Source organism: Spea bombifrons, chromosome 2, assembly GCF_027358695.1.
Source record: "Spea bombifrons isolate aSpeBom1 chromosome 2, aSpeBom1.2.pri, whole genome shotgun sequence".
Taxonomy (NCBI): domain Eukaryota; kingdom Metazoa; phylum Chordata; class Amphibia; order Anura; family Pelobatidae; genus Spea; species Spea bombifrons.
The window spans coordinates 19,847,405-19,863,099 of NC_071088.1; the positions used below are offsets into that span (position 1 = coordinate 19,847,405).

General features: G+C 39.2%; 1 protein-coding gene across 4 annotated transcripts in view; it reads right to left on the reverse strand.

The window, feature by feature from the left end:
- SSH2 (slingshot protein phosphatase 2) overlaps positions 1 to 7,268 on the reverse strand; it is a 95,941-nt gene extending 88,673 nt beyond the window's left edge. For all 4 annotated transcript variants that reach the window (XM_053457033.1, XM_053457032.1, XM_053457030.1 and 1 more), the window contains exon 1: positions 6,988 to 7,268. In XM_053457033.1, coding sequence (XP_053313008.1) covers positions 6,988 to 7,050 — 63 coding nt within the window. In that variant the 5' untranslated portion in view covers positions 7,051 to 7,268. The remainder of the gene's footprint in view (positions 1 to 6,987) is intronic.
- Between the last annotated feature and the right edge of the window lie 8,427 nt (positions 7,269 to 15,695).

Sequence of the window (15,695 nt, forward strand, 5' to 3'; positions counted from 1 at the left end):
AGGTAAGCCATATGATAACACATGTGGAGGCCTTGGCCTTCTGGGAGTTGGTGAATGAGCGACACGTTACATCGAAATGTACAGCACAGGGAATGAGGGAATGAAACAGTCATCAACCATCAGCACCATCAGCACCAAGAAGACATGCCGGATGTTCTCCTTTTTCCCCGGTTATTTGATAAAATATAATAAACACGAGCAGTAAGTGAACCTATTAAATCATTACACGTGATGAGGCCAGTAATTAATCATCTACATAAGCAATAAAGCCAAAGAGATACAATCAACCCCTGGAACAAGGCAGCCTTCAGAACCAGTTCAGCTGTGCAGACGGGACTGGATGATCATTGTTCCCAGACAGGGATTCAAATTATAGGAGAATAATTGAAGGCTATTAAATCGGTGGCCTGTGCGAAGGCTGTACACAAAGATCATACGCACAAACAGCCCAAACAAGAAAAATAAGGATGCCTTGTGTCCAACACGAGCATGCTACTAACAAAAAATACTATACAACACAACACAGCTAGATGCAAACGTGTCGCGTACAGAGTTACAAGATCCTTGGAGTCACCGGTGACACAGATTGCCTTTAAACCCCTTAAATCTTTTTGACAGTCAGCGTTGCCACCGAGCACAGCGTGTTTGCCGATCCATGCATCGCAGTCAGCTGTTATATGTTATAGAGGAATCATTCGCCTACATTCATACTACAGGCATTATGCGTGAGCCAGAACGGGTCGGATCGCAAACAGCTGTACGTAAGTGGAAATCTCATGTATTTCCATAAAAGCGTGGTTTTTTTCACGGAAAGCAGAACACTTTTTTTTTTTGCTTCTCTCACCACCCAAACTATTGGTAACCAGGTAAAAAGCAGGCAAAAGGAGAAGGTGTAAAGCTGCTGTTCCACTAACTCGTCGGAATTTAACACTCTTCTAACTAAATCCAACCTTAGAAACATCATTTCTAGTACTATGAAATTCCTGGACTTTTCCAGAAAACAATTCTTGAAATCATAAATTTAACTGCATACCTAATTTTTCCTGGGGGCTCTTAACTCTCATAGCGGGCACTGATCCGAAACTGAAAAAGCTTTCTAAAAGTTGTACAGATGTACCAAGGTTTATTTCCTTAACACGCTGGACATTCAAATTAATGATTTGTCATATAATCTGAGAACCGATAAGATTTATTTAGTCCATCCAGTCTGCCTCAGACCATAATCAGTCCTTGGTCTCATCTAGATTCAGGATAGCTTTATGACTATCCCATGCTTTAACCTCCCTCACTGTATTAAACTCTACCTCTTCTGCTGGTAGAGGCTAATTCCATGCATCTACTACCCTCTTTGGTAAAGCACATTACATCTAACATCCTAGTGGAACAGCACCTTTAAAATCTGCATAGAATAGTGTAGCGTGACACCGCAGAAGGGTGTGTTTTGTCTCCAATAGTTATATTACGCTGTGGCCGCTGACACGGAGCCCTCCATTATAGATTATTATGGCATATTTCACAAACCACGAGGAGCTCATTTCTTTAGGATGGACTTTATTTAGCCACATTAGTCATTTTACCCTATTTAGTTCCCGTATAATCGGATGCCTTGTGGGTTTAGATCCCAGAACTGTAAGGCTTATTATACGACAGCGTCATAAAATATGCTTTGTATACATATCTAGCAGCCTGGGGAACAATAAGAGATGCAAACCTAAATGTATAGGAAAAAGTAAGCTATAGATTTAAGGTGGGATGTTTGGAGAAGAAAAAACAGCACAAAAAATATCGTATAGAACAAAACAAACCAAAAAAAGGGTACATTTATTTTATTTAGTAGCCCTGGATATCTTTTTAAAGAATCCGCGGCTTTCCATTAACCAAAAAACACAATTATAAAGAGAGTAATGTCCAAAGGATAGACTGAGGTCCGATGGCATTACAATAATGAAGCGTCTCTCAGACAGGACACTATATCTAAATGCGGTATCTTTGACAATGCACTTAAAGAAATGGCAAATAATCAAATTATTGTCCTTTACACACAAGCGCATAAAGTAAGGGGGTTTGGGAATTCTGAAGGGGTTTCGCAGAGTGGGATATAAAACGCTACAGCCACATCTCGAGGGTAACAATTTCCCTTTAAATGAATCTTACTAAATATACAATATTCTGCAAGAGTCGTGATTGAATCTCACGTCTTTCTCTTTCATTAACGGATCTAATAGTAACATTTAAATAAAAGGGGACGGAAACGACAATGCATTTTTTTAGATGTGTTTTTGTACATGGAATGCAGTTTTTTGGAGGGGAGGAAGAAGTACCCCCAGCTTCCAGAAAAAAACACTTGGAACCAAAGCCCCTTCCCTTTCCGATCTAGGCCTGTCGTTAAAAGCATGGAGGGGTAACGGCGACTTAAAATTCTGAAGCTAAACGCCCAGAGGCTGTGCAAACACATGAAATGTCACAGGGGCTGCCCCTCGGAAAAGGCTCTTTATGCTGAAATACTGAGAATTCCTTCAATTCAGTAAGTGAATCCAGAACACAGAAACCGCCACAAATATAGAGTATTAAAGCCATATTTCATGTGAAAAAAGACCATTTTGAAGCTGAAATGTCCAACATCATTAAAAGCTTAACAACATCTGAATTTCTAAACCTAGCAATGGGCTAATCCTGGGTACAAAACCATGTCCACCCCAACAATACATGACGAGGATATTTCTGGTGGCCGATCCCAAGCTTCTCCTCCTTTAGTTCTAACTTGTCTCCCTACGTGCCACGGATCATTGGCACAGCTTCGTAGTTGGCTCCTGGGCATTGCACTTTCCCAAGATTCTGGAACATTGCATTAAACGTCTTACATTAACTGGGAAAAAAACAATGTCTCGCATTATTTTACCAACTCGTCGTGCCGTCGCCAACGATTGGAACCAAGACCTGATCCCCAGAAGTCATCTTGACCATTCATGGAACGAAGGTTTCTCCTTCCTGAAAATCGGCTCCCTTTCTTCATCCTCCACTCCACGTTTTAAGAGACCTACGCCGATGGACACCACTGGGGAACCCAGGCTTTACTGTTCTTCCTCTTTCTACCAATCCCCCTTCCCACCATATTTTAATCTTCTTCTCAGCTTATATTTATCTGCATTAGAGGTTTTGTATATTAAAGCTTTACTGTTTTACTCATAAACATATATAAAAATATATATATTAAAAACAAGCTACATTAATGTACAGAATCAGTTAAGACGGCGTACAGCCATAGCCAAATTTTATCTCTGCAAAAAAAAGAGAAAATACTCCGTACTACAAAATAATGGTTTATTAGAATTTGCTTCAAAATATCAAGGATTATTTTGAGGCGTACCAAAATAAAATCTAGGTTGGAGAACACAGAACCTTGCGCTGTATTAATCAATTTACTACACATACTTGGTTGTCATGGCAATACTAGAACGTATAGCAGAATGAAAGCATTCACTCGGATCTGGAGCACTGCTCTGTACCCATTCCCTTAATTACAGCAAGTCACAAGGATGGGGGTAAGCATCGATCTAGTCTTTATCATCTGGCGCACAGCAAGTCCCATCATCCACAGGATGAGACTGATGGAAGCTGTAGAGTAAGAACGAATGGGATGGTGATGGGATGCCCCCCCTGCCTTTCATTATATTTAGTAATATTATTATTTTTGAAGGACTAGAATGTCAGACGCATATACCGTACTTGCAGCTGTCTGCTCAACATGCAAATGTACAAAATGGAAATTAATTTAGAATCGCAAACAGCTGCGGAGAATGTAATTCTAAAGCTGCCGGATGCTGATTAGACAACACACGACATAAGTTATTGTAACCTAAAAATACTCTTCAAAGCTACGCTGAAAAATAGGTCCCCAAAGTCCCTTTCAGAGTCTATGCAAAACCTTGAAGAAAAAAAAATACATTTCGGATCAGAGGACTAGCTGTTTTTTCTATTTACTGGCCCCTCAAGAAGGGGAAGGGCAAAGCAAGCACACGAACACAATATGTCTAAAAACAAAGACAAGCGTGTTTATTAATGGTCTGCACACGTCTCACCAGTAAGACCTCATCCAACCAGTATGTAGCGGAACCGCTCGGGGAGCAATCAATGACACAACATCGCCAAACCCCATTTAGATTTTTTTTCTATTATCTAGCAAAGCCTAAAAAATCTTTATGGAATTAAATACAGAAATGACCCACTTACTGTAAGCAATGCTATATTCACCCCAATGCAGCGCTACGGACTCTGCTGGCGCTATATAAATAAATGTAACGTCACTTAATTCACTGCATTTTAATGGCTTTAAAGGGACACTCCTGCCAATATATGAACTTTAATGCATTTAGTCCATTTCGCTAATGCACCGGGAGGGGGGGGGTCATTGCGCAGAATGCCCGTATTCATCGTGCCTTCCCCATCCCCTGCCGGGGATGTGATTGGCTGAACACATTTCACCTCCAGCAGGGTCTCTGGGAATGCTGCGGACGGGGGGCTGTCCTGTAAACTGTCCCTTTAACAGTCATTACTGGAACATAAATAAGGAAGATCTCGACCCCACTAATTCTCCCATTACTGAGAAACCCGGGAATTTAATGCCCCAGAGAGACATGGAGGTATTTTTTTTAAAAACTTCCTCCCATTGTTGCATATGAAATTGAAGGCAAATGCATTTAGTAACCCTTTGTGCGCTGAATCAAGCGCCAACATGCTGCGTTAATCAGCGTTAGCAACCTTAAAGCAAGTTATTAACCATTTAAAGGACAAAGAAGTAAGCAATATCACAATAGCCTTACTGCACCAAACATGTTAACCAGTAAAGGCCTGGTGATCTTCACAGTTGGTCGTCTCTTATATATCAAATTAAAGCCATTGTCCTTTAAGATCCATACTGGAAGGAAAGCTTTATTATGGGAGCCTTTGGGCTGTAATAAAACCCAAGCTTATTACAATTAAACATCTTGTTTGATATACAGTCAATGCCAAATTGCATATACTATTTGTTTCCATAGCAGACGCGAAGAAGTGATTAGATGCCAAGAAACTACTTCTGTAACAAAGAAGTAATCATATGAAAGCAATAAGCAGAGCGTATAAATACACCTATTGATCAGAGACAGAGATTTCCAATAGCCTTGGAGTTCTTATATTGATGGCGTCATAAAGACCGGGAAGAAGAAGCGTGACGGGCGCACAGACAGGGATGTCAGCAAAGCAAAGTTCAAGAGAATTAAAGAAACTCCTCAAACGCGACAAAACTTTTTAAAAAGAAATAAACAGAAAGCGCTAAATTTGCACTTCTTATTATTGAAGGTAACCGACATGCGCATGACAAATAAATAATCAATAAAAATGTATTTTCCTTAATGGAGAGCTCAATGTAAAAGACCATCCATGCTGGACTAAGGTGATAACTCCTTGGCAGCATCATTCACTTAGTACATAGGAAGTCAATTAAAAGAATTATTTACTGCATTTCTGTACCACTTTACTAAATAATGTTTTTAATATATATATGGTCCTTGCTTCAAAAACCTTTTGCAATTTGATGTTAACCCTTAGAAGCACTGCTCCTTTTTCCACCGTTCTACAACTTATGGGTTCGGGGTCATCAATACCCTACAAAGAAACAATGTGTGCATCCCTTTGATAGGTACTTGGAGCTAAGCATTTATCTGTATTTTGTATACAATTATGACATCATCAGATGAGACGTATCCGCGGGATGAGCTGATGCCTTTTGTACCAAGTATCTGTGATCTCAGAGAGTCAGTTCTCTTTCTAAGTACATAGAATTACAAAGCAGACCTAGTAAGGTTTGTATTCACCAAAATTAGGAAAATTATGATGAGATGCAGCATTTCCATTGGCCATACTATGTATTGCGAGCACTTTCCGCAGGAAGGGTATGGCAGGGTTCTTGATGCATAATTAATAAGTAGAAATTAAATTCTTCATCACGCTGCAACTCACTGTCTAGTGAATAAACTCCCTAACAAAGGTTAATTGTCCCAAACCACTTGACAGGTGTACCTATTGAATTTTAAATATATTGTACTTGTACCCGATAGAGAAGCCCTAATCATCCCACATTGAGACTAATAGTAAGCTCATCTACCTAAGAAGACACCTGGAGGTGGATGGAGTGTGAAGTACATGAGCTCTACATAGAGATTTTCTGAAAATCTAGTTCTAAATTAATCAAAGGCTCATCATACAGCAACATTTCCCAAAAATGGATCAATACGCTGAGATCGCATAAATTAGATTTAGACGCTTTTGATTCCAACGTCACGTTAATACTGCTTTAAAATAGAACCATAGCAACCAACAGCATGCTGTATGCCCATTAGGGAACGGCGGGCGAATATTTCTAAAGGGACTTCACATCTTTGACCAGAATCACATTGAGGAAGGGCCAGATTAAATGTATGTGCCCGCTAGCCACCAGGAAGGGCCACCATATTGCCAGTGAATAATAAATGCAACAAAGAAGAGTATTTCAGGCTAACAGCAAAAGATGTCACATATGCAACAACAGCCCGAGGAGAACTAGAACCCCAGCTGCTGCAGAACCTCTTTTGACATTAAGATGACTGGAAGTCCCACCCAGTCTGGAAGGAGGAGAGTGACAGGCAGCTGTTACCCCAAGGTGATCTGCTGCACCTGCCTACTTCCCAGTACCAAGCATGGTGATGCCCATCAAATTACAGCCACAGTGGTACCCAGGGCAACCTTAACATTATACCAGGGGCCAGTGCTGCCAGGATTAACCCTTCTGCCACATGTCACTGTAATGTCACAGGCCCTAGAACACCAAGGGAGGAAGCAAAGGATGGCGAGGAGACAGCAGCAGCTCTTGCGCATGCGCAGTAAGGCGCCGGTGGATATTAACAGGCAGGAAGACCTAGCTTTATCAGACAATAGAAGAGACAGACCATCATCATCATCTTCATCACTTACCGACACGCAAGGGCTGGAGGTGGTGCTGGGGGTGGGGGATCTCTGCACCGTTACCAAAGCCATCTAGAAGGAGGTGGACGAGCAAGGTAGTCGCGACAGGTCTGGCATTATTATCCCAATGAGACAAAGCGGGTGTCGTTGGTTCTCCCCGTATAGAGAAAGATGGGGGAGTGCTCGCTGAGCTCGTTAATACAGCTCGGGGCTCCGATCCCTGCGATGGTTTAGACAGGAAACCCCTCGGCAACCGCCGCCTCTCCTCTCACACAGGGAGCAGCAGCAGCGCTGTGTGTAACCATACACTGAGCATGCGCGCCTCTGACAGCCGTCACATGGCCACACCCGCTCTCACACCCTGTCACTGCCGGAACCACCCGCGTATTCTACAATGGAATTTTATTAATGGGGCGCCAGCATTGTCACTTTGGCCTGTGCTGGGGATGAAAGGACAATATATGATGTATATGTAAATATATATACACATATACAGATTCTCTACCCATATATATTATTTATATATAATATGTATATATTATATAAATTAGCATTAATACAGTAATAATTGTTTGAATGTGTGAGGTGTATGGGATCCTTTTATCTTTAGTACTATTTATAATTATGTAGGATTAATCTAATTTTCATAGCCACCATTATGTACATATGGGAAATATTCATGAAGTGTATTATTTAATGAGTCTCTTGATAAAAGCTCTGTGGGGAATAATGAAACACTGATTATTCAGTAAAGATTAGGTTCAGCCATATTCTTGTTATGAGCCTTAATCATTAGCATTGCATTGTACAAGGTGCCCGGTGACTCGAGTCCTGGTTATTAAGTCGCTCTCATGGGCTAAAATCATGAACCCTGAGTTTAAGCTGTGCAGGATCCAGCCACACGTTCAGCCCCCATACAGCCCCTTTTATAGTCCATTTACTAACATTTTAATCCCTTTTCCCGCCATGAAACACTCTCATAAAGCGCAACATAAGCCCAATTGTCTACCACAAAAAATGGTAGTACTATAGCTGGGTGAGACAGTCAAGTCAACTGCCTGGCCCAGGGAGTGTCCATTATTATCGTTTATTTATATAGCGCTAACAATATACGCAGCACTTCTTACAATATATATATTCATGGGGTCTGACAGAACTAGACTAGACGGACTATGACAAGAGAGGAGGAGAACAAGCCAAGCCAGTTGAACCTCCCATGTTGTAAGACCTGTGTCTAGTCAGGGGGTAGGCAAGTCATTGTTGCTTATGGGGCATTTAGTAAAATGTCCTTGACGAAGAAGGTTGCCGCCTGCCCCTGTTTCTCGTGTGTCTGATTCGGCTTCAGCAGAGCTCGCCAAGGCTGGCGTCTGGTTCGGTCTGCGCTAATACAGTGCGAAGGCCATCTCACCCACCTCTACCTAATACCTTCATAAAAACCACCAGTAGCTTCTTTATGAGGTGTTAAGATTGATTTATACCACCAAAAACGACTGTATTTTATGGAATTTTATTTATTGAGATATATCGCCATCATGTTCTGCCGCACTGTACAATGATATATAAGGTATATATAAAACTGCTGTATTTGGGTTTTCTTTATCCTGATATATAGATATATAGATATATATATATATAGATAAATATATATATATATATATATACACTACTGTTCAAAAGTTATGGGTCACTTAACTGTTTTCATGGAAAACAAGGAATTTTCCAGCTGTGATAATAATTGCAAAAGGGATTTCTAATGATCATTTAGCCTTAACCTGGATTAGCGAACACCATTGGAGCACAGGAGTGATGGGAGTGATAAAAGGCCACTTTACGCCTATGAAGATATTCCATTAAAAAACAGCTGTTTCTCGCTACATTTACAACATGAACAACGTCTACGTTGTACTGATCCATTTTATGTAATTTCAATGGACAAAATTTGCTTTTCTTATTATATCAAGGACATTTCCTTGTGATCCCAAACTTTTGAATCATCATTTAAATGATTATTATTGTGAAATTCCTAATTTGTTAAATGTCGATTAACATCTTTTGCAGTAGAAACACGATTACAGAAAATAAGTTGTTTATTTATTTAATTCTTTGGGGGGGGTTAAATCCAGAAAAGGAACCGTTTGCAGTGCCCATTGCACACCCTTCTATCCTGGCCGATTTCAATACACTCATCATGATGAAGCTTAACATAATAATAATAATCTTTACTGATATATGAAATTATTTAACAACAATCTCATTACTGGAAACAAATTCAGTCATACTAGTTCTACTATGTCTGTCATAGTGAGACATAGTAATTGTTTTAATTTGACAAAACACTAATATCTAAAAGGCGTTTATTTCCATTTTACAGGTTTGCAGAATATGATGGTGTTCTATAAAATATAGTAATAATCAGGTAAATGGGTACTAGTCACATTTATTGTCAGTATAAAAACACAGACATCTGTATAGTAACAAGAGAATGAGTATCAAGCATACTATCTCATTTACAATCTGCCGCGCTCTCTAGTTTAATTTGATTATATTTGTCTTCCTTTCTTTCTAGTTACGATTGCCTCCGTTCGTAGGAGTATTAGTGGGGGAATGGGAGCCGTTATGGGCCACAGAGATCACGTGCGTAAATGCTCAGTTTGGTCGCGCAGATCGATTACATGGAATTTCATCTTTTAGCCCTTAGGTCTGGCCTAATCACCTAAACCACCCAAAACACAAGTTGGTCACTTCATCGTGTTTCTCCTCCCGTCTTTCCCGGTCCCTCGTCTGTTTTTTCATTTCCCCTCTCTCTCACCTTCCCCTATCTTAGGAATTTCTGTTTCTTATATCATGTATCTTCCTCTATTTTCTGTGTTCATTCTGTCCCTCCCTCATCACCATATCCATTCCAATCTCTCCTAGTCTGTTTCGTCCTGTACCCCATGTCCTTTTGCTCTATCTCCCAGATATATTTGCTCAGCGTTCCATGCTGCCTCTGTAACTCATGTCTTCTCCCTGTTCATTTTCTGTGCTCCTGTTATCCCATCCCTTTGCCCATTAAGTCAACTCAACCTGTGTCCCCATCCCTACCCTCAACGTAGCCATACAGGCCAAGGATTGTTCTTCTACACTCTTAAGGGAACTGTTCTGCAAATCTTTTCTATTTGTAATAAGTAATGGTTTAAACAGCGATGCGGCAGCATGATGACAGCTCAGCAGAAAATAAAACATATCAATAATATATGGTATATCAGTGTAAGAATTAGGAATAATCTGAAATGCAGCAGTGCCCTTTTATTAAGGCGTCAAGAAATACTGTAATATGTTTCATTCAATTCTAATTCAGTACAGCTTATACAATGTAGTGATCCTTATTTGTTTAATTTCTCTAATCAGCAAAAATAGGCCTCTATTTATAGACTCCCCTCGTTTTTATTCCATACTGGATACGCGTGACATATAGACATGATGTATGTTTTACCCATATCTAGTGTACATGCTGTATGTGACTAAACACCCCACCTCCAGTATCTGTAGATGAACTTCAGACAACCAAAGCTGTCATTGAGAACTGCAAGGTAAGTACAAAGGATGTGGTTTCAGGAAAACTACTGGGAAAAGAGAAAACTATAAGAATATATCAAAAAGGAGAATTACTCTTATACATTACTATCTAATATATTTGGTTAGATGGAAGGTTTGTTCTGAATGCTATTGATATACAGATAGAGACTGCAGAGTAGCCAGCTGGGCTTGCCCATTAAAGCCCACTTGTGAATGCAAAGTGCTTGCAGCCCAGTACTTGCCACTGTATTAATACATAAGATAACAATTTGTTTCCCTATTCGTTATCAATAGTATCTCTCTTTGGAACCGGACTCCTAATGTCACAGTGTTTGTCACAGTGTTTATCACATTGTTATACAGCCCTAAAAGTCACAATATTGAGAACAACAATAGAAACAACATTTGGGTAAAACGGGCATGACAACCATTTAGCAACAAGGCATTAGTCAACCAATTGGCAATCAGAGTATAACGCCAGATGCAGTAAATTCATATTGCTTTATATCTCATTTTGCTTTATTTACAGATGTCCCAGAAAGATGTTACAGAAAGTTCTCCCTTCTCCATTAAGGACTTGTTATGTTATAGTAAAATTACTATCTGGACTCCTGGGGACAATGGAAACATTACATTTTTTTTTATCTTCAGTTTTAGTATTTAGTATTGTTCATTCTTCTGCTTGTGTATGTTGTGATAGATGATACATGCCCCCTGCTGGTAGTCAGGAGTACAGTTGATTTTTTTTCTATATTTTAAAAGGTGTTTAGTCTGGAAAAATGGATATACTGGAGGCCATTAAAAAATCAACATATGGAAAACTCAACCCGTCAAAGCCGCAAGCTGTCGAGGGAGACAAATCTACTTAGCAAGCTGACATCCCTTTTTGTGTACTAAGAAAGTTTACTTCTGGACTATGGGTCATTACTGTTGAATTTCTATTGTGACACCCCATCTGCTGTGTTTCCATAAGGAGGTGACACACTATATGGGGCTTCACCTATATCCACCCAGCAGGAGACCATTTATGTTCTTTGATGTTGCTTGAAGTAGGGGCTCTGTTGCTTGGCGGGCCATCAATTGGGAGAGATGACTCAGTATGATATGAGTTTCCCTCCCAGAACACAACCTTGAGAACAAAACTCTCAAAAGAAAGAGATGTTAGACATATTTACCAACACAGTAGCAATACGGTGAGAAAGCAATCCAATCGGGATAAGCAAGATCATGTGAAATAATGACAGAAACCCAGCTAAACAGCACAAACAGGCGATAACTGGTTTCTTCCACTATACAAGCCCAGGAAACAGTGAACATTAAAGAGTTAAATTATATGTAAGATGACCTTGAATAAACCTGAATAGGAAAAGAAGATATAACCGTATTGATACAAAGAATATGAAATCTTTTGTTGATATCTTTCATTGGGCCAACATAGAAAAATATAAGCTTTAAGAACCTTGGAAGTCTTTTTTTCGGGATGGATATGAATAGTGGGAGTTTATAGGCAAGCATGGGAATGAATGGGTAAATTCTTGGGACTGCAAAATCTGATGTTTGTAAAGTGTAAATTTTGTCATACTTTGGCATTCTCACTGGTTGCCCTGCTGGCAACCTTTGCACCATGACTGGACATTGATATTTGCCCTGGCACAATAACATAATACACGCTTACACTTTTGTAGTGACAATTATACACAAAAGGACGGGATTTGTCACATGTGCAGAATTAAAGGTCCGTGGGAGGTGACATCAGCCACCCGTTTACCTGGTGGTCCCTAAGGGCCTGCTTGGCACCCCACCTGTGACAAGTCACACTGCTCACACTGGGTGTTTATTCAATGTACAATATGTTACAGACACATTGGCACGATACGTAGGAAGTGTCCCCTGGCCTTAATTCTATTAATTTCTTGACAGCTTCAGTATTTTATGATTCAAGATAACTTACATTATTTTAAATAAAGGAAAATTAGGCACATTCACCATTATAAATGTTTGTGTGTATATATTTATATAATATAAACTCATATGCATGTATCCTCACATGGTACTCCCTTCATGCCATTCATGTCAGGCCCAATTCTTCATGCCTGCTTAAAAGATGTCAGACTTCTGACAAGGCGGAGGAGGCTGGTGCTGCTGGTGTAATCCTTCCTGTACAGACGTGACATATTTATGCATTTTAAATCTACTCTTTACGTTGGTTTGTTAATCAACCTGCGCAGTTCCTGCATTATTCTCAATTTGCCAGTATAGATTTCCTGTCATGGCACGTCTTCTAGACCTTATTAGATTCAACGACTCTTACATGTTGTGCCTGAGCTTCTGAGCCTTTGAGGCCTTTATAGACCTACAGTTTTAGGTCTATAAAGTTTTTTTTTTTACTAAACATTACTGAGGTCCATTTATTTGTTAGTTTTTCATTTTCTTGTAGTTTTAAAACATATATTTGTTTCTCCCTTTGAGCCCTACTGCAGCTGATCACAGAGTGATCCACTAACAGGGCTCTAAAGCCCCTCATTGCTGATCACAGTCAAAAGAGATCCCATTATAGTCTAGACAGATCTTCATGATTTTCTTAGTGTTTCAGGCACTTTGGGCACTGACACCATCACAGGAGAGTTCCTGAAGCACAGTTACACCGTTACACTTCAGCAGAGAACTAGTGATGCTCGCTCCTGCTGACAGGGGAAGACAGGCTACGAAATACACGCTATTAGATGTTATATGATATATACTATCAAGTGCTAAGGGTTATTTGGACCATTTATCGTTAAATGTAATACTATGTCCTAACAGAATTCAGGGTTTTAGATTACATTACAGCTTGTAAAAAGTAATGCATGCCTGTACTTACTGTATTTGCTTAATATTGAGGAATCTAGGCATATGAGGTGTTTCCAAGACAAGTAAATAACATTTTTTTATTGCATAATTGAATATAACTGTGAAGTATAGTTTTATTCATTTTCCTCACTTTATTATATTTTAGTCTTAAATATTGTATTATTATTATGTATGGATACGGCCAGCCGGATGTTCCGAAAAAATCAATATATGCGTGAGCAACCTAAATGATGGAAATTATATTTAAAGAAATTTAAAGAAATACATAAAATTTAAAAATATGCAAGATAACCTTCATCGCTACCGGGTTAGACATTAGGAGCTGCGATCACTGTATACACAAACATTTACAGGCAGCACAGAAACTTATGAATGGCCAATGAATGAAACAGCATCTTAGCAACAGAGAATTCTTCTTCCTGAATGATCGCTTAGCAACCTGGGCCTTGTAAACATACAGAAGGATCTTGCCAGGCCTAGGCCCAGAGCAGGGATATCCTGGGCTATTTACTAATAAGCAAAGCTGGCTCAAGGAAAAAGGATAAACATCGTTTTTACGGTAAGTCTGAAACTGAATGCACTTTCCCCACGTTTATTACATATGCTGCCTTCATATAGCATGTCATCCACTACAACTCACTCTAACAGTCTCAAATATGTGTGTTATGATCATTATCTGAAAAACCTGCACTTTTATTGTAAGATTACAATTAAATTATCCTCGAGCATTAATATGATGACATTGGATTCTGTACCTCAGTATGCTATATAATAAGTATACTTAATTTATAATGTATTATAAATAGCTGACATCCCTGTATAATTTGGGCATGATCTCAGTTGCTTCATTCTTCATAACTTGTATATCATGAAATTCCCTGGAAAAATTGACCAAATAATTTATATGTATGTATACACATATAAGCAATTGATGCACTTATCATTACTGGGGAACAGAGAAAAGTGATTTATTTTTTGTCAGACAAATGAAATATATATATACATCCACAAAAATAAAAAACTTTTTATTACAACAGATTCAAAAACTTCATTGACGTTGATGATGATTTCAAATCTGTTGTAATACAAAAAAGTTTATTTTATAAGAAAAAAGACCTGAGGGTGCCCTTGTTTTTGTGGATTTCCATATGATCAGCTGGGCAGTTCTTAAATGCATTGGACTGAGTGCAAGAGAATGGTAATATATATATATATATATATATATATATATATATATATATATGTGTGTGTGTGTGTGTGTGTGTGTGTGTGTGTGTGTATATATATTCTTCAGATAACAATTTGTTTGCTTCCTTAGTGCAACTTGTTGACCATCTTAGAGTGTTCTTCTGATTAAGAAGTCGGTAGCGATGGAAGATATGGGAGAAAATGTATGTAAGTCCAATGAGACAGATGCTGGGTGGAAAACAATATTCACAGACAAAATGCAAGAGCGAGGCTTAAAATTGCAACAGAAAACCATGGAAACATTGAAGCATCAAAGAGCACAAGATGCAAAACTAAGGAAAACAGATCCACCAGACGAGCTGACCAAGGAGTGGTTCAGCCAAGATAAGCAGTCTGTGGACACCAGGGCTTACATGCTTGAAAATTTGATGCCATCTGTTTTGCCTGGGTTGGAGGCTCTGCTTAAGGAAGTGGAGAAGAAGAGAGTTCTGGAAGATGATTCCACCAAATTTGACCCTGTCAATTTTCTTGGAGAATATTTAATGAGAAATAACCCTGAGTTTGGGGTTGGTTCTCATTCTCATCCCTACGTCCGAGGCCTGAAGGAAGTAGTTGCAGATCTCAAAAACAATGTGTTTGATCTACAGTATAATAGGTAAGTTTAAAATATATTTTTTACGTTCTTCTATATTCACTAGTACAGTGCTTCCAAGTGACCATAAGGTTAGCAAGTAAACATTCCTATTCTTTGATCTGAGTATACAAGGTCTGCTAGTCTTATTATCCAGTTGAGAATGAGTAGCTGTTACTTGCTGAATGATACAATTTCCTATGTTCCGATACATCGCAACTCTCTTTGGGGTTTATTTACTTAACAGTGAATAGGTGATTAACTGTGCATTGGGAAAAGCCAACTATATATTGCACAACAAACTTCCTAATTCATCACTCCTTTAACACTGGAGATAGTATAAGATCTTAAGGGCCGTAGATCTGATACTAGAAATAATCCAGACCTATAACTTCAGATGTGGCGTTCACATCTGCCTGGTTCCATTGATGTCTTCTTCTGCAAATACTGGAACCTCAACAGTCCGGGTTTTGGTTGTTTTACCTAATAA